Source organism: Artemia franciscana, chromosome 2 (genome assembly GCF_032884065.1).
Source record: "Artemia franciscana chromosome 2, ASM3288406v1, whole genome shotgun sequence".
NCBI lineage: Eukaryota > Metazoa > Arthropoda > Branchiopoda > Anostraca > Artemiidae > Artemia > Artemia franciscana.
This window is the reverse complement of record NC_088864.1, coordinates 8,690,867-8,717,735: the sequence shown is the minus strand read 5'-3', so window position 1 is coordinate 8,717,735 and position 26,869 is coordinate 8,690,867. Positions and strand designations below refer to the sequence as shown.

At 35.6% G+C, this 26,869-nt stretch overlaps 1 protein-coding gene across 2 annotated transcripts in view; it reads right to left on the bottom strand.

Moving 5' to 3' along the window:
* Positions 1-26,869, bottom strand: part of LOC136037040 (uncharacterized) — a 90,193-nt gene that overhangs the window by 18,100 nt on the left and 45,224 nt on the right. Inside the window, exons 3-6 of one of the 2 annotated variants that reach the window (XM_065719459.1) lie at positions 23,027-23,150; positions 19,545-19,640; positions 13,407-13,488; positions 4,067-4,242 (exon numbers count right to left, since the gene is read on the bottom strand). In XM_065719459.1, the coding sequence (XP_065575531.1) occupies positions 4,067-4,242; positions 13,407-13,488; positions 19,545-19,640; positions 23,027-23,150 (478 nt within the window). The remainder of the gene's footprint in view (positions 1-4,066; positions 4,243-13,406; positions 13,489-19,544; positions 19,641-23,026; positions 23,151-26,869) is intronic. The other variant, XM_065719468.1, reaches the window with a different exon arrangement.

The following is a 26,869-nucleotide window of genomic DNA, read 5'->3' as shown; positions in this document are numbered from 1 at the left end:
ATCAATACCACGCTCTTCTAGCTAAAGTTAATTTGGAACTTATAAAAAAGTTTTTTATTGTTCTAATTAAACAATACTTGTATTTCAGGAGCCGTTCTTGTGAATTTGAGACAAAAAATCAAACTGTAGCATAAAGAGCGAGGCATTGAGATGGGGATAATACCCTTCATATACATAATAATTTCTTTTTGTTTTAAGTTTTAACGTTTTTTCTTACTTTCGGTTGAAAAAAACGTGTTTTATTTAATTTCTAACCGGTTTATGAATAATAATGGGAGTCATGATTCCTCCTCCACGGGAAAATTTGCCCCGTGGAATGATTTTCAAGACAACTCAATCCCCGTGAAAGATTACCCCGGACAATTACCCTTAACATCTCCAAATGTAAAGATTCGACAAAGATAAAGTAAGACAAATAAAAAGAATTTCGTATAGGAATTCCACAAAATTCATCCAGTGTAAAATTTCTCCTGAAAGTTTCACCCTCCTGACATCTCCTTCCTAATGAAATATTTTCCACATGGAAAATACTTGCAGCAGAAAATTAATTCCTCCCTCAACCCCCAGAAAATTCCTAATAACAAATACTGTACGTAAAAAAAATGTTTTCGCCTGCTGATCAATGGAATGCGCTGCGCAGGTACCGAACTCGTGATTCAATTCCTTTGGCCGCAAGTGCAATGCGTGATTGTGGGCAGATCATCCGACGTTTTCCGTGTCTTCTTTCCCCCAGACACCAAGACTCGAACCCCAGACCTCAGGATTTTACATTCGGGGCACTAACCACACGGCAAAGACGGCTATACGTAAACAGTGGACAACTTTTATAACATAAAAACCTTTCCCCGAGGGCTGTGAGTAGCAAAGTTACCTCCGAAGGCACAGTCATTGAAACTTTCAACTATTCTGAACAAAATGGCTATATCAAAATTTCATCTGTGACTTTGGGGGGTAAAGGGTATGAAGGTGAAATTTTCAGGAAATTTTTGGGGGAAGATAAACTGAATCCCAACACTCCATCCATATGCAGTTGTCAAAAGTACATGTCAGCAATATCTTAGGAACAGTTTTGTGCATGAATCTCAGACTTACAAGGTTGTTGTGGGGGATGTTGAACTAACCAAAAGACAATGATTGCATCATATTACTATTGCTTCTACTCCTACAACTACTACTGCTACTATTATTATTATTGGTATTGCATTTGCTGACACTAAAGCTAAGACTACTACTATTAATTCTACTGCTGCTACTATAAAACTGGTGCCACAACTACTGCTACTAAGGCTAAGGGTATTAACGCAAGAATTCTGGGCAATGCACCAGTTATATGTCAATATAAAACGAATATATATTAATTTGAAAAACTTAGCTTCTTGAAAAAAAAGTTACAATGGACAGGTACATCTTTTTTTTTCTTTTGTATATTTAAAATGCTTTGCTGTTTTGCCAAGAATAAAATATAAACACCGCATAAAAAGCAAAAATATTGAAGATTTTTCCATGGCTCTGGACCCTTTACCTTAGAAGGGAAGGTTGTTTGCCCCAATTGCCCCCGAAAGCACAGGTTTTATGTATTTTAATATTTAAAAAAGTTGTTTTGAATTTTAACACCACGTTATGTTAGCCACACTGAGACTCTTAGCCAAAAAAAAACAATAATTTCCAGATTATAAAAGCACACTAGAATTTGCTATTTTCGTTTGAATCAGCCATCTTCTGACTTTCTATACTCCTGTTTCAATACAAGCCACCCTTGTGATTGCATAGTGATTCAGTCATACGATACTAAGTTATATTCTCAGTGTTAAATTCAAAATATTGCAATATGTTTACTTCCCTCTTACATTTTATCAATTAAGCCCAAGCTTGAGTCTGCTTTAATTTTTCAATTGGGTGAAAAGGGGAATTTCCTTGGGATCATACAATCATTATGGATTAACTGTCTTGGTAAATTACCTAAAACGGTTTTGACCTAAATAACCGCAAAGCCGCTGGAAAAAAAGACACACCCGTGAAATAGAAAATATGAAGTTCTTATTTTCGTGCTTAGGAGCAAGAAATTCTGTTACAAAAGCCCTTGGGCATCAAACATTTAATGATACAAGATTTATCGAGATTGAATCACTTGTGGGGATCTTCCCCTTTACCAAAATCGTGCAGATTTACTAACGCTAATAAATTTTGAAGGGTAAGGAATTTTAGACATTTAATCACCACAAATTATGATTTTTATGGATGTTTTGTTCCCAGACTTTTGATTTTTGAAACTTTTGGTTACTATTGGCACGGATTGCACTTTACTTACACTTCGTCATTACTAACTATAGTAAAAAGAATAAAAAAAAGAAGAGAATATGAGAAATTTATATTTTGATACAACATAACAAAAATCACTCACAAGGACCCTTAACTATTTGATATAAGATTTTCGTTTGATACAAATCAAAAATAGAGCTTGTTTAGCCCGAAATGTAAGATGGAGTAAAATCAAACAGTTCGCGGCAATGAATCAAACCGTTTGTAATAACGAACTGTAAGCGTAAGCGACTCGGCTCAGTACTAACCGAAACTTTACAAAAGGAATTTTTTATAAAACTGACATTCCAAAATGTATAAAATTGATTGTTAACAAAATTCAAAGAAATGGTTTTTATGTTGATTTCAAATATATAACCTCCATTACATTTAATGTTACCCATCAAAAGTTGTGGGACTAGGAATTTTTTTTCCAATTTTCAAAAAAAGGGGGAAAGAAGAGTAAAAAAAATCAAACAACCTTAATGCAAATCCCACCATCAAATTCAACATGTCAGAAAACGTTTTTATAGAGGTTTCACGCTTCTATAGATGAAAGTGTGGAATTTTGTATTTATTGCCAGATGAAAGATCACGGATACGTGTTTATTTTAATTTATTTCACTTTTTTTTTAGTTCTCCCTAGGGGCGATCGTACCGAACCATTGATCCTATAAAATCGGGAGAGGGCTCATTTGATCGGAAACCAAAAGTTTCAATGCCCTTTTTAATTAGCCAGAAATATTGGCGGGCAACTAGCCCCCCCCCGTACGCCCTTTTCACCCAAAGACATATAGTTGAAAGGCCCAATAGCTTTGCCTTTGGCTATGACATTACCCACATAGACCATTGTACCATGACCCATATAGTGCCATTTGGCCATATCTCACACATAGTATTTGTTACGGAAACATATGGAATTTTTCTGAGGTGTATTTGCTGCAGGAGGGACTTTCCACGGGGATAATTTTCTGCGGAGAGGAAAGTCTCTGGGAGATTTGTCCAGGAAAAATTTTACAACGGGGGGAGAGGTGGGAAAGCAATTTTGCGGCATGATTTGAAAATTGTTAGAAATTAAATAAAAAACAAGTTTTTTCAACTGAAAGTAAGAAGCAACATTGAAACTTTAAACAGACAGAAATTATTTAGTTTTTTAGGGGGGCCGTTTCTTCGTCAACCCTCACTCTTTACGCTAAAGTCTGACTTTTCGTCACAATTCTTTAAGAAAGACTGCTGAAAGACAAGGCCGGTTGAATTAGATTGAGAAGTATATTCAAAGGATTTTAAGACTTTAATATAAATAGAAAGGGTTTAGGAAGGGATAGCCCCCGTCATATACAGAGTAGTTCTTATTCAGTTTAAGTTTGAATATTTCTCCTTGCTATTAGTGGAGTAAATATTTTTTAAAAATTAATTTGTAAAGGGCTTCTGTAATCAACAGTCTTATATTGGCCAAATGTTTATGAATTCAAATTTTCAAGAGCCAACACGTGGACCGTACTTAACCTATAGAGATAGAGCAAAAGGCAAGATAGAATTGAATCAAAAATTCTGTCATATGACCTTATCTAAGTATCGTAGCAACTACCACGAGGCATACACCCTAAAATTGCACCCGACCGTTGCAGGTGAACCTTCAGCAGCCTCGTCGATTACGGAGCTGAAACATTTAAAGGAGGAAAGCTATTGTGATCCATACCATGAACAGGGGAGCAGGGGAACGGAGAGAAAGCAGTAACAGAGAAAAAAGAAATGGGAAGATACGAACTTGTGGCAATAATGCAGGTGCAGCGTTCTCCAGTAGGAATGGCTGAGCCTCTTCTTCTAGTTCTTCTTCTCCAGTCTCGGGTGAGATCTCACGGATATCTATGTCTTCCAATTGGCTTGGAGTGGTCTCAATAATTATAAATGGGGCGGTGGTCACAGCTTCTGATGTTATTTCGACTTTAAAAAAGTAATAAACTCAGTAGACTAATTATAAGAAATTATTTCCAAAATTGTTGATTTTTCTAAAAGTAAAATTTTCTTTAAACAGTAGTGTCTTGCAATACGTGATAGCTACAACATACTTCAGCGCAAAACTGATGACTCATTGGGAAAATAATCATTTATACGATACATAGCATATATTTTTTATTTAAATTGGTATGCATTAACAATTTTATATAGTTTCATGCCTTTTATACAGAGTCGTATTCTATGAGATAGTAACCACTTATGGTTATGAGAGATAGGTCAATAGAAACTGAAACTTTCACAAAGGAAACAAAGGATAGAAAAAAGTGAAAAAAGGAAAAAAAGGGAAAGGAAAAAAAGAAAAAAAGTGAAAAAAAGGATAAAAAAAATCTGGTTTTACTGCTGATTCCAAATTTGCAAAAGTCGATAAGCAAAAATAATAATTCAATAAGCAAAAATTAATAATTAATAATAACAATAATAATTCAAAAGTCAATAAGTGTAAATAAATAATTCATTAATGTGTTCTGGCCTCTAGGGATATTATTGTATTAGTATTGTTGATTTTGTTTGTTGAAGGGCTTGTGGTGCCGATTAGGTCGTACTATTGGTTTTATAGATAGTTTTTTTTCTTTGTCCTGTATTATTTTCTAATTTATTTTTGCCACCACCTCGGACAAGTTTTTTACTTCTCGGGGTGGCTGTTATTACTGCTTTTGTTTGGGTTTAACAATAAATGTTTTCTCTCTCATGCCCGAAAGCTATATGACTAAGGATTTTCAAGCCCATATACGCAAAAATCAAAAGTTTTTTTTGTATTTGTCCCGAGAAAAATGGTCTTGCATTCGTGGTAATTTGTATTTTCTCACCATGGATGATCGTTTTGAACCAATAGCCGTAGAATTTTCTAATCAGAAGTGGGAGCAATTGAAACGAAAGAAGTTTTAGTGCTCTTTTTAAGTGACAAAAGAGATCACGCTAATATAAAGTGCCATTTCTTCATTTAAAATTTTTAAATGCACAAAAATAACAATTATACACTAAAAACAATTAAAATAACAATATATTAGTTTTATAAATTTTTTTGGCCTTTTGGGAGACTTGTTTTAGCCCATAATGAGGAGGGGATGAAACCATTAGCGCCATTTCACTCTGAGGAACAAATTTGCTGTTTTACAGAATGTTTATCTAACAAGGATGCTATTTTACGACAATTTGGTGAAGCAGAAAATAGGTAACCGTGAGTGATCTTTTTTTTTGTCTTAACAGAGCATTTTCGGGAATTTATGCGAAAAAAACTAAAATATGGGAGAGTGGTAAGAAATATGAGATTTGGGGTGAAGGCGATTCCCTCCCCAGTGTCCATGTCTTAAATAAACGCTCTAGTTGAGTATACAAAATACGTGGGATATTTATTATATTAATTCTTTAAAATTTAGGGTCCAAATTACATTTTTTAGCTTTATCTTAGAATTAAATCTTCTATCTCATTGCTTTGAGTGATTCCTTTTTTTTCCACTTGAAAGGGAAAATCATACTGCAAACTTTACTGCCGGGCCCAGTGAACATGAGAAGGAGTGAACAAATACCAGCCTGACCTGAAATATCCGTAGATGGTCCTAATTAAATTCTAATTTGGCTTCATAATTTCCACGATCCCCTAGGCTAAAACATTGTTTTATAATTATATAATTTGGGTCTCGTGGATGCTAGAAAAATAATATTGCCAAGTAAGATTTTTACCATCACTGTCAAACATTAATAATTCAGCAGTCCCGCTTTTAAGTGGAAAATTATCTCCATGCCAGATTTCAATCTCACTTTTTAGCTGAGGTGCCAAAACACCTTGATCGTAGTTAGTTTCGAAAGAATTCTTTTCAAATGAAAGTAAAGAGTGACACTAAATAATTAAAATGAACATAAGCTATTCTGTATGTGAGGGAGCCTACCCCCTTCTCAGACCCTACTCTTTACTATACAATTTTAAAGCGGTTTATTAGAAGCATTTGTGACTATACAATGTATCTAATGGGTATTTGCAATTGTTTTATTTACCACTTGCCTTTCAAAACATTTTAACTGAAAATTTTATTGCCTAAAGCAAATGTGTATCTGTAAGATAAGGCTGTATCCATCGGGTGTAGGGGATTTAACACCCCCCCCCCACTGAAATGTTTGTTAGACTCGTAACACAATGAATATATAAAATAAACGTAACAAAAATGAATACGAAGAATTTTGATGTGTTTTTTAAAGTTGTTTTACCCCCCCCCCTCCGAAAAAATCCTGGATATGTTCTTGCAATAGGATCTTCCATTCTGAAAAAATTTGAAGAATACTTTTAAACCGTTCCAATTGCCTTCGTGTTTGAGAAGTCTATCTTATAGCACTGAGGGGGAAAACGACGAACTTTAGCTGAAAGAATGGGGGGTTGAGAAGGGAGTGTTCCCCTCATATAACGAATCATTTCTGCTTGTTTAAGATTTTATGTCGCCATTCACTTTCATGTAAAAAAAATCTATCCCCTTTCTCTTCGTTTTAATGCCATACTCAGGGTTCTCAATATTAATCTAATTCATGGGAAATACTTCCATCGTAAGTTTGGAAACATTGGCTACTACACTTTTGAGGCCTTAGGCTTAATGAGCCCCTCCCCATAAGCGAATTCGTTAGTAAACACAGTAATAGACGGTACTCAAATATGAAAAACGATCCAGCCGTTATTTTTAATGAATAGTTGGTCTACAATGACTGTATATTTTCTACGGACTAGATGTGCATTTAGACAAAAATGTTATACCATCCGCCAATCTGGCTATTGAGACAAATAGGCTTGATAAATACCCTTTTCATAGGTCTTATATTTTTCGCTTGACAGCTTTTGGGCCAAGACACATGTTTTGCGGGCCTTTTCATAAAGTTTGTGGTAACTAACTGTAAGTTAAGAGCGACTTGGCCCAATAGTGCCCAAAACTTCAAAAAACGGAATTGTTATAACAATTGATACATAAACGGAATTTAATTTTTATGTGGATTTTAAATACGTAAAATTCATTTAGTTTTATTTTGCCCAACAAAAGTTACGAGTCTGAGAAAATTTGTATTGCTTTTGAAAGAAGGAGGAACATCCTTAAGATGTTATCACCTTAATGAAAACTACACCATCAGATTCAGCATATCAGAGAACCCTATATTTTAAGATCCCATATACAAAAATTAATTTGATTTTTTTCCAGAAGAAAGATTATGGATGCGTGTTTTTTTTTTCTCCAGAGGTGACCGTATCAAACTAGTGATCCTACAAGATCAGGAGGAGCTCATTCGAACGAAATTCAGAATTTCAAGTGGTCTTTTTAAATGATCAAAAAGATGGGCGGGCTGATTTCCCTCTTTCCACACCCATTTTATTCCACAGAGGTGTCCGATAATTTCTTTCAGATAGGGATTTAAAATAGTTGAAAGGTCGCATAACTGTGCCTCTGGAATGAAATGACCCTATCAGCTCCTTGGAAAAGGATTTAATATGTAATTATGTAATTTGCCGTTTCGTTAACAAACAATATTTACTAATGGAAAATATGTGAAATTACTTTTAGGGTATAGAGAGAATTTTAAGAATAGGTGATTTTCCATGGGGTAGAAAGTTTTCTGGGAGTAAATTTTACATGAGGGAGATAGATGATTTTCCAGTATAATTTAAAAAAAAGGTCAAAAATTAAATTCGCTGTCTCTATTAGATGTTGCGACTCGTCCCTTATATCCCTATTAAGTGTTGCGAGACATTCACTATCATCCAATACAAAATAATCCGTTGTATACCCGTTAGAAATGGGTTGAAAAAAGCTATGGAATGACGTCATCATGAGGGAAACGGCTTCAAATACACCAGGAGTTCTCTGCTAATACCCATAGGTGCTTATAGTACAAACAAATTTAGGTGTATCAGATATAATTTTTAGCCCCATCCACCTCCTTCAAACACAATACCTAAAGTACTTTTCCTCCACACTACCCCCTTTCTTTCCCCAAGAGTATGTGATTGTTTAAGCTCCATCCACCAAGCCATTCGTGGGACATTGAAGACATGTAAATAATGATATGTACAAAAGAGTCTTGGCTGAACTTTTCGTTAAGATATAATGATGCCTAGGCTATTTAAAAAAATGGATTTTTAAACGAGAACTATAATTGTAAGTGTGTTATTGTTTATTATTTTCTTTGCTGAAGACGGCCCTTAGGTATAGGGCCGAAATATTCAAATAGGTTTTGTTCGTTCACTGTCTTGGGAAAAAAGTCTTTATTATTCTCTCTTCTGTATTTGTGTTGAAGATATGCCATTTGGATAACCTGGATGAACATAGTTTCTTTCCATTTATCACTGCCCCATATTCCAAATAAAAAATGTAGCTCAATTTGACCCCTCTAATGCTCCCTGAAAGTTATAAGTCGACTCCCCAATCTACTCTTGAGATGTTGCATAAACCTCAAAAACTCAGGTTCACGTAGCCAAAGGCCGAAGAATTTTTGGAGTTTGATTTGATCAGAAGTTGAAAGTTATAAGTCCAAAGTGATTACAGACCAACCAGCCGCGTGGGGGTTGTATTTTTCGGGAGGTATTTTCTGAGGGAGGATTTTTTGTGGGGGTTCATAGGGGGGTATTTACCGGAGGTATTTTGTGGGGGTATTTTATGCGTGGGCTATTTTCCGTGGGGGTATTTTCCATGGGGGGAGTATTTTTTCGGGGCGAGTGTTTTTTGCGGGGAAATTATCTTCCGGAGGGGAGATAAACGCATGCCACTCTCTGGAAAATTGGTAATAAATATAATTTATGGTTCTTATGGTTACTAAGACTGCGGTGGTGGTTGACCCTGGAAGCATACTCATTAGAACCTTAGATTGTTTTGAAAAATGGCTATCGCATAGTGTCAAAACGATCTAATGGGGGACTTTTCCGAAATCAGGGAATCAGGGGCTATTTATAAGAATTTAGGGCCATTGCCTCTGGAACTGAGGGGATGATTTTGACCCTGGTGGCCTGTTTATTAGAGTTTTTGACGTTTTTGAACAAAAATACTGTCTCAAAACTTTGTTCTGGTATTATTGTATTACGGGGAGCTGGGTAGCAAAATAGGGTACGGAAGAAATGCTAGTCACGCTCCAACCACTTTTGGCCATTAAATAAGGCATAGGTACTCATGGTATCTGATTGAATTAGACTCTTACCATGTTCTCATGAGAGGTAAAAGTATTTCGACCCTTTTCTGGCTTTTGTCCAACCCTGTTTTGGGCTGAACCAGTTTTTTCGCTTTTTTTCCTTCCACATTGAGGCCCCTTTAGTGCAAGAACTTAAGAATATATGTTTCAGACCGATTGGAAAAGAAGTATTTTAGCCATCTGTTTTTTATTTCTGTGAAGATGGGGGGATCCCCAAAGCAATTTTTTGTACACTAGGTATCCCTTGGCCAAAGAAGCTATAGCTATAAGTTTCAAATCGATGTGTGATAGATAGTTTCCGGTCCGTTTCTAGGCCCCCTGACACCCAACTAAAATATACGATCATTTTGACACAGGCAATAATCTGCAAGATCAATCCCAAGATCAAACATTCCCCCGTTTTCCACTTTAATACGTACCTGTAAGCAATTGGCAGACTACTTAGTTTCAGCCTAGGTGTTAGTGGGGATCAGATCATCCCAGAGGCATACCTTCAAATTTTTCAACTATTCCGAGCCTAATCAAAATTTTTAATAATATATTTTGTGGGTTATGGAGGGGGGAATCGAGAAAGAGCTGAGAAGAGGGATTGATTCCCCTCCAATCCTTTTCAACTCTTGAAAAGATCCCATAGAGCTGTCAATTTTTACCTATTCTAAGTTTCTATAACCCCCTTTGACGCTAAGTGGTCAAAACTATTAAACAAGAAAATAAATAATACATGGAAGACACTTGGATCTATACTTGGAGGTGGTATAGTGGTACCTCTGAAAATATTAAATTCCATATTTTGTCAATGGGAGATTTTACACGAAGCTGTATCGGACAGATTAATGAAGGCCCGCTTTGGACACAAACATGGCAAGATGACTGTCATCATATGCTATGCCCCGACCAACGATTCTGATGATGCAACTAAGGAGGATTTCTACTCTGCTTTGTCCAGATGCCTTGCAACAGTTCCCCCCATGATATAACTGTTCTCCTTGGCGACTTTAATGTGACAGTAAGCGATGATATGGGTTTATGGCATGGCACAGTTGGTCCTGTATCCCCCGACCCACTTAACGACAATGGGCTTCGCTTACTTGAACTGTGCCGATCTCACGACCTCTACATTACAAACACCTACTTCCAACGCAAAACTATTCATCAGTACACGTGGTATAGTAATGACGGTCGTACAAAGAAGATGATCGACTACGTCACTATTTCCAAACGCTGGAGATCATTGGTAAAGAACTGCAGAACTGACAGATCAGCAGATCTTGGAAACGCAGACCATAGGCTTGTGTGCGCCGATCTTCGGCTTCGCCTCCATGCACAACGATCGAAAAGAAAACCCGTCGCTGCAGATATTGGGAAATTAAAGGAACCAGATACTCGCCAGAAGTACAGTATCGAGATATCGAATCGCTTCAAGGCCCTTGGCTCACTTAATAGCAGCGAAGATCTCTGGAAGCATTTTAAATTGCAGACCAGTGAAGCAGCACAACTAGTGCTTGGCAAGAGGAGTTATCCAAAGAAATCGTGGCTAACTAATGAAACACTGCAAGTCATAGAGCAAAGACGGAAGGCAAGACTTCTTGGGGATATGACCACATATCGGAGGCTCAATGGAGTGCGGAACAGACTCATTCACTGGGATAGAACCCAGTTTGTTGCAAGGAAAGCCGATGAAATTGAGCTAGCTGCAAAAAAGAAAGACATGGGTAGCCTATTCAAGCATCTCCGAGACCTCACTGAAAATAAAACTCCCACCTTGGGTCCCGTCCTGTCAAGGGATGGTGCACTTCTCTGTGACGAAGGTTCTTGTCTTAAGTGGTGGAAGGACCACTTCTGTTCGCTCCTCAATAATACTGGTCCGTCTGCACCTCCTAATGATAGTCCCAGCCAACCTTGCAGTCAAAGACCTGGAACAGATGTTCCTCCAGATGAGCCTTTCAGCCCCTCAGAAATTGGACATGCAGTAAAAAGACTCAAGAATAATAAAGCTGCGGGTATCTGTGGCTTAAATTCAGAGCTGCTAAAATATGGAGGTCCTGCAATGCTCTTGTTTCTTCACACCCTGTTCTCTATAATCTGGCAAACAGAGATAATTCCTGAGGATTGGCGGAAGGGTATCATCATCCCCTTATGGAAGAGAAAAGGCTCGAGAAGCGACTGCTCCAACTACCGGGGAATAACCCTACTGTCAGTCCCTGGCAAACTGTTTTCAATGGTCTTGCTGGATCGATGTCGGAGCATCATTCGAAAAATCCGGCGACCGGAGCAAGCTGGTTTTATGTCGGATCGTTCAACCATCGAGCAGATTTTCACGATTCGACAAATAGTAGAGAAGACCACAGAGTTCCGACAGAAAGCATTTATTGTCTCCGTTGACTTCCGTGCTGCATTTGACTCAGTCGATCGAAAAGCTCTTTGGCGGATCCTAGAGTTGACTGGCCTACCCGAGAAATATTGCAGACTTCTCAAGGCGCTGCACCATGGGACGGAGAGCTGTCTACAAGTAAATGGTCAGCGCAGCCCGTTCTTTCAAATCACGACAGGGGTGCGCCAAGGATGTGCAGTGGCCCCAGAGCTCTTCAATGTCATCATAGATTACGTTATGACAAATACCACTTCACGTCTCAGCTTTGGGCTCAAATTCGGAGATCATACCATCACAGATGTCGATTTTGCCGATGACTTGGCCATTCTGGCGGACTCCATGGAGCAGCTGCTGGAAGCACTCCAAATTCTGCGAGAAGAGCCTGCCAAAGTAGGACTGCATATAAACTGGAACAAAACTAAAATTATGGCCATAGACCCGTCTTCTTCTGCTGTTAACTCTCCAGTTAGCCTGGACAGCACCACTAGCATCGAGGTTGTCAAAGACTTCACCTACCTGGGCTCCGTAATTTCTTCAAATGGCTCACTTCTCCCCGAGCTGCAGGCAAGATTATCTAAAGCGTCTTCTGTCATGGGTAGACTGAACCGTCACCTCTGGCGAAAACCAAATATCAGTCGCACAACGAAACTGCGGATCTTCAACGCTCTAGTCGGTTCTGTGATGCTTTACGGAGCTGAGACATGGCAAGCATCAGCTGCAACCCTCAAGAAAATAGACGTATTTCATGCAAAGAGCCTGAGGAGGATTGAGGGCCTACGATGGTCTGACTTCGTCAGCAATGAAAAGCTTCTGCAGCTCACAAAGCAGTCTTGGTTTTCGTCTCAAGCAGCCGAGCGAACCTTACGATGGTTCGGGCATCTCCTTCGAATGCCACCAAATCTACCCGCAAAGATGATCTATGACTTTGACCCAATCAAAGTTGGTTGGAAGTGACCTCGAGGCCGACCGAAGAAACGTTGGTCCGACAGCCTGTCCGAGTTCTTAGCGATGGCAAACATCAGACAGGGCGAAGAGCAAATACTCGCCATGGACCGAAGTGGGTGGAGGAGGCAGACGTCACTCTCTACGCCGAGCAGTGCCCGGCAGGAGACTTAAGTCAAAGTAAGTCAAGAGATTTAGGGTTCTCGTGCACATTTTATACCAGACCACGCCCCTTTCTGGAGGGGGGAGTTTAACCACTTTCCTTAAATTGTACAATTTACCATTTTTTTATTACATTGAATGAACAGCTTCAAATGAATAGATATTGCATGTGCATAAATAATATATATTTGTTTTAGACTGAGGAATTAAATAATTTTAGTTTTAATATGTATTTCCATTACTGGACCAAATCCAGTGGCAGAAATTCACAAAAATGTAAAGAGGGCGAAGACTTTTCTCGACTTCGTTTAAAAAAAAAGTATAAAAAAGGTATTTAGAAAACTAGAGTGGGGAATAAATTTTTCATTGTTTTGCTGAAAATACAAAAAGAAGATACTTTTCAAAAAACAGGGAGTTCCTCTATGCCTAATTTTTATATTTTGTTTATAATAGTTTTACTCACCCGTTGTTGTTTTTTCAGGTGTTTCAAGGGGAAATTCTTGCTCTTGAGAAAAATCTCGTAGCTGAACATCTTCAAAAACAACCTTAAAAAAAAAAGTAGATTATCATAAATTAAGGATAAGTTGGAACTGGACTTTGCGAATACAACTCTGTATAACGTTATGTTCGCGTTCAATATAAGGCGAATAGGTCTTGTATTTCTGAAGACTTCTCATTCTTTTTTTTAATTCAGGCCGTGTCTCAAGAAGGGACGAGACACAATTTTTGCTATTACTATTATTTCACATATAATTTGACAACAATTAGTTGGACATATTTTCTAGTTTTTTTTCACCTGGCAGATGCAAATTTTGTTATACCACGCTTGTTTTTGTCAGACCTGCCTCGCCTCTATGTCTAACAATTGAACTTGGGAGGCCTAGCTGTAGGTGAAAAAAGAGAAACAGAAAAAATGGGATGCCCCCACCCCTCTGCCTTTTGATGCAAGATCCACAAATTTTTACCTTTTTCGATTTGTGTGCTTTCATCGAGGAATTTCTAAATGGAACAAAATTGTGCAAACCCAGTACTGAAACGTTAACCATTCAAAACAGAACAGCCGCTTCTTCAAACAAAGGCCAAAAAAGAGCTCAAGGGCTAGAACTATAAGTTTTTTTACCCAAAATTCAATTTCTAATAATTTAAGCTTGAATTCTTTTGTAAACTTTTTGAAATGATCAAGATATTTACAAAAAAAATGATTAATTAGTTCTATATGCATATATAATTCACCCAGAGACACGATCGGGTCTTAAAAATATAAATAAGACTAGAATGCCCGTAGGAATTTATTTCAGACGGGAGGCATTTTGAGTTTATCTGCTGGAGACGATTACTTTATATGTAACCGAAATATCCAGAGATTTTATAACTATTTTTTTTCGTCTATTAGAAGGATTTGTCCCTATTAAACTTTTATTTGTTCTTCATACGGGAGGGGGGTAAATTTTTAAAACGGGAAAAAAGAAGTAGACAATAAGAAAATTAAATGAGATTTTTAAGTAAACTGCGCAAAAACCAAGAGATACCTGAAGTCTGGCATTAGGGTAGCCCTTCTTTCCCAAAGAAGTCGAGTTAAAGGTGTGTACAGGGCTCAGTCCTATTATAAAGGATTAAAATAACTCTAATAGATTAAAACATGGTAGATTTAATTTCTGAAATTCGTGCGAAGCTCAGCAAATTGCAAAGAAAAAACATTAATTTCTACCTAACTGTGTCATCTAATTTATGTGCTACTGTTCTCGAAGTATATTAGACTATTTATTATCTTTATTACTACTCGCGGAGCAATCTTGTTAATTTACTCATATTTGTTATTTCAGTATTTGTCCTTAAATTTATCTTAAATGACAGGCAAAACAATAAAACATAATATGTTAGCTTTCTCTTTGCCCTTTCACATTAATTAAATTTTCTCAGTGCTGAAAGAAATACCAAACCTAAAAAGCAAAGCAATTATTGCTCCTACTGTAAAATACTTGCTAAGCTTCACAAGAAAAACAAATCCCCCTCCCTCTTCCCTATAGATCGATGGGGTAACAAGCTTGTGAATACTTAATTTGTGACAAATATTTGCTATAAAAAAGACAAACAATGATTGATTTAATGAAAGACGGCTAATGAGCAATCAAATATAATGTGGCTCCGTACAATTTTGGGTTTTGTTATGTTTATCTCCGAAAAAGCTGTTTACTTGTATCTATTATTTCAGTATTTACCCTTCAATTTTCCTGTATTGATAGGTATAACAATTAAGTATAAACTGTGAGCTTTCTTTTTGCCCTTTCACATTAATTTAAATTTTTGTCAAACTTTAAAAGCAATTACTGCTGCTACTGTAAAACACTTTCTAACGTTCACAAGAAAAATCCCTCTTCCCTGTAAATCAATGTGATAATAAACCTGTCAATACTTGTTTTGTGACATATATTTCACGTCAAAAAATTTGACAACAATGATTCATTGCAGGAAGGGTAGCTAATGAAATGTCATATACCAATGTGAATCCATACACTTTTGGGGTTTGTTATTATTATCCCTTGTAAAACTGTTGTCTCTTTTCAGCTTTTTTGGTATTTATCATACGATTCTTTTGTAATGTCAGGAAATACAATTAAATATTAAATTTAGCTTACTCTTTGCCCTTCAAGAGAATGTGTCAAACTGCGAAAATAATTACTGTCTATTCTTTCTTTAACCTTTGGAAGAAAACTCATAGTTTTATTCAGTACAAGGATTGAACAATAAACTAGCAAACATCTATTTTATGTCTTGTGTTTTCTGTAAAATAATAAAAACTAATGAATGATTAAAGGGAAAAAAACACACAATGTGCTTCTAGGTTGTCTTAAGGATTTATCTGAAGCCTCTCAGAAATAGCAAGGGATGCTAAGTTGAAACTTTCAGGAAATGTTGAGGGGAAATAAAGTTAAATGACGAGAGACTGTTGGATCCAGGTTTTTGCAATGTCTCAGAAGCTTTTAAAGGTGTTAAGTTGAAAATTTCGGGAAATGATGGAGATGGTGCTAAGAAAAACAAAAACAAGACTTTCTGCATGGAGGCCGTAAAGAAAGTGTATTTGTAATATCTCAGCAAGCGTAAAGGGTATTAAGTTGAAATTTTTTTTAAAGGGTATTGTATGTAAGCTAAGGGTATTAAGCTGAAACTTTCAGGGAAAGTTGAGGGATATATTGGACTAAATCATAACAAATAACATACATCCACACTGTTAAAAGGGCCTATCCATAAAATCTTAGGATTTCCTATGGCTATTTACTCCAAATTCTTGGGGAATGGTAAGGAGGGTGCACAACAAAATCAAAGACGCTATATGTATCAAGGTCGTAAACAAGGTGTCAAAGTAATGTCTAACAAGGTAATGTCTTTTTTCTCTCCCTATTTTAATGCGTGAATGTTTTACATGGGAGCCAGCGTTTTACTCTCCCAAGGAAAATACCCCCATGACTGGAAAATACCATGTAGAAAATGCCTCTGGGAAAATATACCCCCTCCTGCGGCTGGCTGGTCTTCAATCAATAAAAAGGAATAGAACTCTTATTTTGTGAATGAATCAGCACCCTCTGAACTTTCTGCAGCCACGAGGTGGAGGCTGGGATAAGGAAGGAACGATTTTCTCCTATACAGAATAAATTCGGCCTATTTTGTGTTTCAATGTTACTCCTTACTTTCATAATAACAGGGTAGATCAAGAATCTTATTATGATATTCCCAGAAATGAAGAGAATTTAAATATCAATTTCACATTTTTTATACATTTTTTGTACCCCGGGCCCCCCTGAAAAAATTACCCCCCAACAAAAGTCTTGGATATGGTCCTGAGGATTACATATTAACTTGTACTTCCACCCTCTCCTGGTCTCTCCCTTAGAACTAATTTTGTATTCATATGAAGGTTCAATGATAGGTGGGATGTTTTAGCATTAAATGTGCCTTTTGAGGCATGCCCTTCCCTCTCAAACTACAAAAACAATCAAAGAACCCATGGTAAAAATTAATATATAATCCAAAGGTTCTTATCCAGGACTTTTGTTTGGGATGGGTTTTTTTTCGAGAGGAGGATCAAAAAGCTTTTAAAAGCATATAAGAAATTTGGAATCGATATTTAATCATTTTTAATTTCTGGGAGTACTTCTGGTCTACGCTGTTAGTATGAAAGTAAAGAGTAACATTAAGCCCCAAAATGAGCAGAATTTATTTTATCCCCTTTATCATTCCCATCTCCGCCTCATGATCATAGAAATTTCGGAGGCTCATTAGATCAGAAATTGAGAGTTCTAGTAATTTGATTAATAAGTCGTAAGAGGTTTATTTTCGTAGAGAGGTATATTCCATGGAGTGTTCGAGGGAGGGGGTTTGGAGGTTTCTTGGGGGCTGGGTATTTACCGGGGGAGTAAAACCCCTACAACCCCTGGGGAAAGGTCTGTAACCCATAAAATTTGCAAATTATTTACATACCGCATAGTATTTGTTATTGGTAAGTATACGGACTTTTTTTGGGGGGAGGGGGTGAATTTTTTGCGGGGGTGATTTTCTGCAGAGATAATTTCCACGAGGAGGGAAATTTCCAGCGGTGAACTTTCAAGGGAAAATCTTAAATGAAGGGATTTGACAGAATTCCTATACAAAACTCTTTTTATTTGTCTTACTTTCTCTTTGTCAATTCAATTTTGCTTTGGGAGGCATTTCGGAGGAATTATCCAGGAGCTATTTTCAGCGTGTTTAAATTTCCAGGAAAAAATTTCCACGGAAGGGGGTTTCTGGAGTGATTAGGAGAACAATTAGAAATTTAACTCTTTGTCAAATTAAAAGAATTCCGAGGATAAGTTTTTAGACTGAATCGTCCGTAAGAAATTTAACAGGGAAGGGGGATCTTTAGCGAGGATGGAACTGTCCAGAGGGAATTTTACGGGGAAGGAGTATATTTTACATAAGTGAAAATCTCCACTGAGGAGAGGGGCAACCCCTTCATATACGAAATATTTTATTTTCGTTTTGAGTTTTAATTTTGCACCTTACTTTCAGTTATCAAAAAATTGTTTTTGGTTTTTCTTATTTAGTAACATTAACGGATCAAAAATTGCCAAGACTTTCATGAATGAATATAGACATATCAAATAATGAATATAACTTTCCATCAACATTCACTAGAAATTTTTCCTAATCTTAGTTATTACAGAGATTTTCCTTCTTTCTCCTTTTTGTGTTCCGACAAGTAAATTAACACAGCTTGAAATAAAAATTGTTTCCAGTAAAATACAAAGCGTGTTATGTCCTTCTGGTCATACCAAGGCTTAGAAGGTGTTAGCCTTACTCCTATTTGTGGTAGTTTCTGTTTATTTTCAGTTTGACTTGATTATTTATAGAAATTTCTGTTCGTTTTGCTTTTCCTTTATTTATCGATACTGATGTCCGTTTCAAGCTTGAAATATTGTTTGACTTTGTTTCTGATTATCTTTTATTTAATTCTTTGGTTGACTTTGATTTATTACAAAAAAGGGATTTTACTTGTGGTCAAAGCCAAAGGACTGTAAGTTTCCCGAACAGAGTTTCCGGCTATACTAGATCCAATGTGCACTTTTTGTTTAAGTCCAACGCCAAGTTTTAGGGGTTTCAGCCTATTTTTTGAAATTTACTCCACACTAACTTTTCTTTGCTAAGACTAATTAAGATAATATTACTATTCCTGAGTCAGCTAGGAATAACATGTTTTTTTAATTGCTAGTTTTTTCAAAGGGATTTTTAATTTTTAATTACTATAGCCGTGATTCATCCTTTACTATCTTGCAGCTGCCACTACAACTATGATGTGGCTCTTTATTTGTCTTTTGAAAACTTCTTTTGTTGGAAAAGTTTCTTTCTAATTTATCATATATAAGATTCACTCACCAAGTTAACATCATCAGAAAGATTTGCATGAGAAGCACCGCTTGTAGAAAAAACAGGTATAATTTATAAAAAACGTTAAAAATAAAAAATTATTTTGATGTTCTTAAGTTCAGCTGTCTTCACTAGTGCTCCATAGCTATCTTTGATTAGCTGATTCTTGCAATCCTTTCTCTTGAACTGCTGCTGCTATCTATCTATTTTAATATTTTTTTATGGACTGATTATATTTTTTTGGTTCAAACAAAAAGAAACATTCGAGTATTTTTTTTTCAGTTCATTCTTTTCAAATAAATATAGGACAAAGAGAAGCGAAAATTGATTTTGTGTCGTAGGAACAAGGGAATTTAAATCAAATTCTGACTAAAAGCCTAGTTCACTAAGCCGTAGCCACTTATTTAGTTTACCTATTCGTAAAAAAAGCTTCATAATGAATAAAATAATACTATGCTAAGCGAGACCGTATCCAGGGACGGGGAGTTACCCGGTTTGACCCCCTCCCCTGAAATTTTGTTTGACTCATAAAAAAGTAACTAAAAAGCATATAGACAGATTTTTTTTAAACTCCCATTCCAAACAAAATCCCGAATACAGCCTTGCTGGTAAGTATAGCGTTAAATTCTGCAGCATATAAAACACACTCATATTAGCTCTCATACAAAACACATGCGGTTAGTTATAATTTCACACATACTACCTCAGTTATCTCTTCCTGAGGAAGAACAGAACTTATATCTACTGAGTGCCCTTGGCGTCGTTGTAGGAGTCCTCGGATTGTTGTTTGATCATATAGCTAGAAAGGTTGTTTTTCAGGAAAATTGGATTAAAAATTTGGGTTCTATTCAATAAGGAATCTTCGTTTTAACAGCTTCAAACTACTGTATAATATTCCGGAGTTTAAATAAATTTGTACCATATTGATTATTGCCTCTGGTCGTGTGATTTTTTAAATTTACGTTCTAATTTTCAAAACAATGTTTTTTTTTATTTCATAAGAACGAAATAATTTATTTCAATATTTTTCTTTGCATGGCTTGTTCCTAGTTTTAAATTTCGTATTCTGTTGCGTAATAGCATTTAGTTGCGTTTTGCAAAGTTTAACGAGAGGAAGACCATGACCTTTCACAATTTTTGCGGTAACTGCTTGTCAAACAAATTGTCAAATAGCAAAAATTTCTCTAGATTCATTTTCTTTTAAAATTAAATGTTTGAATTTAAGGTTTAGATTCTCACGTTTCAATTTCACGAAAAAGAAGGCTATGGCCTTATAACTAAGTGGAAACAGTTATTTGTATATTTCTTGCATATCTTGTTCTTGCTTTTAATTTTTGTATGGTTTCGATAAAGATGTTAAGCTCAGTTTGCCGCTTTAAAGAAAACGATATAACAGCTCTAAGGACATTTACGGTAGCTTTTTTTCTACCGTAAATATATTAAATCTATCTATATTGACAAATAGTGAGAGTGATTCAAAACTGCTATTTATCTATTCAAAACTATTCAAAAAGAAGGAAAATGGGTCCTTTAACCTACCTTGCAGTCTATGCGTCAAGGTTTGATATATCAAAAACACTTTTTTCTTAATCAAAAGAATTTAGCCCTTGGCTTTTTTTTGCTTATGTCTCTTGGCCAAAAACAACAAAAACATGTAATTCTGTAGGCTCAGCAGACGAAATGTCTTGTTCTTACTTCAAAATACTGAATTTTGAGCAAACATGTCTTCCCTGGATTTTATTTTTTATTTCAATAGCCAGAGAAAACTGTAATTTGCTAACTGACTCCTTATATAAAATTTTTATACAATTAGGAACAATTTGGATGTAAAAAACTGTTTGAAAAAGAAATTCCCTGGCATTTCTATCTTTTATAAATATTCACTAGTTATCCTAAACTCAAAAAAGTATAAAACAAAAAATTCGAAAACAGAAGAATCTTTCGTAAAAAACAAAAAAGACCCTAAAGATTCTAGACAGCCACCTTCTTCTCAAAATCTAGGATCTAGCATTGATTGTAGCATAAAACATCAAAACTTATTAGACAGAGTGTTCAAATAGAAATTGTCTTTCTAAATCGCAATATCTGAGGTCGTGGTAACGAACTGTAAGTAAGAACCGACGTGGCTCAATAGTAACCGAAACTCTAAAAAAATGGAGTTTTGATTGTAATAGGTATATCAGAAGAATTTTCTTGTTGTGCTGATTCCATGTATTTGAGTTTCATTAAGTTTAGTGTTATCCATCAAAGGCTACGAGACTAAAATAAATTGCCTGATTTTCAGAAAAAAGGAGAAACACCCCCTAAAAGTCAAAGAATCTTAATGAAAATTACACCATCCAATTCAGCGTATCAGAGAGCCCTATTGTTGAGGTTTCAAGCTTGTAACAAAGATGTGGGATTTTGTATTTTTTGCCAGAAGGGTGATCATAAATCTGTGTTTGAATAATGAGAAGAATAATTAGTTTTTTTTTTCAGGGTTGATTGTGTCGACCCAGTGGTCCTGGCTCATTCACACAGAAATGAATAGTTCTAGTGCCCTTTTTAATTGACCAAAAAGATTGGAGAGTAACTAGGCCCCTCCCAGGCTAGGCCCATTTATTCACCATAGTTGAAAGGCCCAATAGTAATGCCTTTGGAGAGAACATGATCCCCCACAGCCTCTGGGGAAATGTCTTTGAATTATAAGACTTAGCCATCGTTTACGTGTAATATTTGTTATTGGGAAGCATGTATACTTTTTGGGGTTCGGAGAGAGGCAAGTTTTCTTCTGTGATATCCTTTCATGGAAAATTTTTCATGGGGGCGAAAGTTTCTAGATGCTGAACTTTTCTGAGAAATTCTAAACTAGTGATATGTGCCAGAATTACTTCTACTACCACCAGCAACTCACCACAGCACCAAGCCGCCTGAGGCCAACACAGCTACGCACGCTCCTCCTCCATCCCAGTCTTTTCAAAGTGTCCCTCTTTACACCCTCCCAGGAAGTTCCCATTCCATCTAAATTCTTTTTTATGACATCCTCCCATCCCAACCGCAGACGACCTGCCTTCCGTTCAGCATCAGACGGCAAGCCGAAAAAGACAATCTTCGGCAATCTGTCATCCTTCATCCGTAAAACGTGCCCCAGCCATCTCAAACTTTCTCTCATTATAGCCCTAAAAAGTGGAATTGAACCACACTTTCCATATAGCCTGCTGTTAGAAATAAGGTCAGTCAGCCGAGTACCCAGAACAATCCGTAGGAAATTTCTTAATAAAACATCTAGCAAATCTTCGTCTGCTTTTCGGAGTCACCATGCTTCAGAGCCATGTTTACCCACTGACATCACTGTGGGGAGGAGTATATTTTCGTGGAGGTGCCAGAATTCGTGGCAATATTAAAAAAACGATCCGAAATTAAGTAAAAAAAACAAATTTTTCAACTAAAAGTAAGGAGCGACACTAAAATTTAAATCGAACAGAAATTATTACATACACGGGAGGGGAGGGGTTGCCATCTCCTCAAAACCTCGCCCTTTACGCTAAAGTTTTAATTTCGTCTCAATTCTTTAAGAACGTCTCCTGAAACACAAGAGTCGTTTAATTAGAACAATAAAAAGCTTTTCAAAAGTACTAAAAGCTATAGCATGAAGAACGAGGTGTTGAGTAGGTGGCAAACCCCCTCATATACGTAATAATTTCTATTTGTTTTTTTTTCAATATTGCTCCTTACTTTTAGTTGAAAGTATACATTTTTTTACTTAATTAAAATACAAGACAGCCCTGGATAAATAATGCAGTGTTCAATCCAAAGGTATGGTCTATGGGAGAGAGTGAAAACACCCCCACCCCCAAGCAGACCCTTGTGCAAGAAACATGTTTTCTAGTTACTACTGAAAAACTGGAATTTCATAAAATGCTATAATTTATTTTGATTTTTTGACAGTTGAAAATAGTCAATAATTTTTTTCCTACCGGAAAGAGATGGTTGTAGTAGTATTTTTCGGGGTAATTAAACATTTTTGAAAACTTGGAGACTATTTTTCGGACATTTTGAATCCGGGACATGTGCCCCAAGTTGCAGAAAAAAAAATATTAAGTAATTTATTTTACATAACATTCAACTTTGCCTCTCTACTTTGAAACACTTGAGATTTAAAATCAGTCTTTATATTTGAAAAATTGAAAATTCATAAATGCTTACCTCAGTTGTTGGTTCTGCAACAGAAGGAGGTATAGTTGCACCAGGTGTAAACTGTTTATTATCAACAGACGCTTGCGTAGATTTATAGTAAACCGCAGAAACTGGAAACTTTGGCATATAATAACTAGAAAATAAAATTGATGAATGAAAGATAATTTTTTTTTAATATTTATAGATTATTATATTTATATTATTAATATTAATATTAAATTTATTATGTAAATTATATTATCATATATATTATAGTATTATGTATATTATATATTTATTATTGTTATTATATTTATATGATTATTATATTTTTATTATTAATAAATATATATTACATGCATATTATATATATATATATATATATATATATATATATATATATATATATATATATATATATATATATATATATATATATATATATATATATATATATATATAAATATATATATATATATATATATATATATATATATATATATATATATATATATATATATATATATATATAGGTTATTAATAGGGATAACCTTCATACCTTTGTGAATAAGTGTTTTAGGGACCCATAGATTATCACATTTTACTATCAGCATCATTGCATAATATATCGATCTTGCTGCCGTGGTAAATAATTGCATTATGCTTAAGTAACAGCGAAACAAACAAAAAAATAGTATCTCAAACGTCTAGAAAATGTAATACAAACATTATTTTGTAACTTATTTGTGAAATAAGTTTCATAAAAATGAATTAACTTAGTTTTATAAACATACACTGACAAACATAAAATATAAGGTATGTTTTCGATCGCTAAACTCCTTTCTAATACTTTGCTAAGTAATTAAACTGTTCTTTTAGAAAGTTATAATCATTTAATAATTATTAAGCATTAGAGCTCTAAGAAAAGTAGACTGATCAAGTGGTTGATCATTTGATGTAAGCTAATCATACAGTTTAGAGTGAACGAGTGAGGCGTGTAAAAAGTGTAAACATGTAAAACGGAGCGAGACGTTCCTTTAGAACAATTAAATAAAAAAAACAAGTTTTTTCAACTGAAAGTAAGGAGTGACATCAAAACTTAAAACGCACAGAAATTACTTCGTATATGAAAGAGGCTGCTTCCTCATCAACGCCCCGCTCTTTACGCTAAAGTTTGACTCTTTCTCTCAATTCTTCTTTCTAAAACAGTAAAAAACTTTAGCGTAAAGAGCGGGGCGTTGATGAGGAAGCAGCCTCTTTCATATACGAAGTAATTTCTGTGCGTTTTAAGTTTTGATGTCACTCCTTACTTTCAGTTGAAAAAACTTGTTTTTTTTATTTAATTTCTGAACGTTTTTGAATCAATGCATGTTTTGATTTTGGCTCTCCGCAGAGGAATAATCAAAACGAAATTTGCATATTTTTTTTTTGGCTCAATGGCTTTCTCATAATTTTGATCGAATGATTTTGAGAAAAAAAGAGCGGGGGACGAAGCCTAGTTGCCCCCCGATTTTTTGGTTAATTAAAAAGGCAACTAGAACTTTTAATTTTTTACGAATCTTTTTATTGGTAAAAGATTTACGTAACTTATAAATTAGCTTACGTAAAGAACTTTTGTATTCTCATGTTTTTATTACATATATGAGGGGATTCGCCCCATCGTCAGTACCTCGCTCTTTACACTAAAGCTAAAATTTTATCCCAATTCATTAAGAATGACCCCCTGAATCACAAAAGCCGTAGAATAAGTAGTTGAAATTACCGAAAATACTTTAGCGTAAAGAGCGAGGTATTAGAAGGAGGTGAGCCCCTCATATGGGTAATAATTTCTGTTTGTTTTAAGTTTTATTGCTGTTCCTTACTTCCAGCTGAAAAAGCTTTTTCACTTTTATTTTTTAATTGTTTTTTTTTAAATAATGCTAGTAAATCCTGCTCTCCCTTCATGGAAATTTTCTTCTCCCATTACAAATTCTAGAAGGAAAGTTCCCCCAGCATATCCCCTCTTCTCAACCCCTCCCCCAAACCAAAAAAATCCTTCTGAAAACGCCTGTATACTTCCCAATAACCATTACTATATGTAAGCACGGGTCAAAGTTTGTAACTTGTTGCCCATCCCACGGGGACTGTGGGGGAGTAAGTCGTCCCCAAAGACATAGTTATAAGGTTTTTCGACTACGCTGAATAAAATGGCTATCTCAGAATTTTGATCCATTGACTTTGGGAAAATAATTAGCGTGGGAGGGGGCCTAGGTGCCCTCCAATTTTTTTGGTCACTTAAAAAGGGCACTAGAACTTTTTATTTCCGTTAGAATGAGCCCTCTTGCAACATTCTAGGACAACTGGGTCGATACGATCACCCCTGGGGAAAAAAAACAACAAAAAAACAAAAAAACAAAAAAACAAATAAACACGCATCCGTGATCTGCCTTCTGGCAAAAAATGCAAAATTCCACATTTTTGTAGACAGGAGCTCGAAACTTCTTCAGTAGGGTTCTCTGACACGCTGAATCTGATGGTGTGATTTTCGTTAAGATTCTATGACTTTTAGGGGGCGTTTCCCCCTATTTTCTAAAATAACGCAAATTTTCTCAGGCTCGTAATAAGCGATTCTTTTGATGTAGCTATTGGTATCAAAATTCCATTTTTTAGAGTTTTGGTTACTATTGAGCCGGGTCGCTCCTTACTACAGTTCGTTACCACGAACTGTTTGAAAAGGGGCAATTACGGGGCAATAGCTGAATAATTAGGTGATAGGCCACAGTTATTTTATAAATATTTAACAAATTAAGTGCGACTAAACTATGGCAGACAAAAAATTATTTATTACCTACTTACTACGGTCAAACAGTTCGTGGTAACGAGCGAACGTAACTTAAAAAGTGATGCAAATAAAAATTAGCTAAAACTCTCAAAAAAGAAGCTTTAATAGAAATTAAAGCATAAAAAGAATCAACTTTTTATGTTGATTTTGAATATACAGGATTCATTAAGTTTAAATTCAGCAATAGAAATTTGCCAGTTTTCGTAATAGAGAGGAAACTACCAACCCAAGGCATCAAACTTAGAACGCCAGAAAGCCTTATTTTAGTAGTTTCAAGTTTGCATATTCAAAATTATGGGATTTTATACTTTTCCAGAAGAAATATCCCGGATGTATGTATATTTTTTTCTCTCCCTCTTTCTCAGGGGTAATCATATCTGGCAAATGGTCCTAAAAATCAAGGGAGGGCTTACTTCGACTAAAATGGAAAGGTCTATTGCCATATTAAGTAGCTGAAAATATTTTATCACGGGAAATTGGCGTTTTCTGCCATTTTGAGGCACCATATACGATTTTACCCGAAAGAGGGCCAAATTGCAATCAGTTGAAAATTCTCAGATAGCTAATCAGTTTCCAGGTATCGGAAACAATATATTCTGCTTCCTAGTTCCAGAGGAAGTAATGTCGCAAAACGGTACATTCATTCAAAGGCTGTCACGTAATCCGTATAGAATAAATACTTAATATCGACATTACGTTTAAAGCTTCATTTAACTGAGCTGATTCCCTTGTATCATGAAATTAATTTAAAAATAACTTTTTCCACATAATAAGTTTTTCATGGAAAAGTAAAGAGCTGCATTGAACCGAAGGTAAGCGAAAATAAAGTCAAATTATGATTCAAACGTGAAACCAACATAAACCACTATCAATGAACAAAGTAACCCAAAACTAACAGAACTTACAATAAATAATCAAACAAGACTTAAAACAAACAGAGATTACCACAATAAAATTACCATCTAAAGACCAAAATGTTACTTGCATTTTTCGAAAATAATTTTTATTTTGATTTATGTCTTATTATTCGTCATAACATCAACAACAAAAAA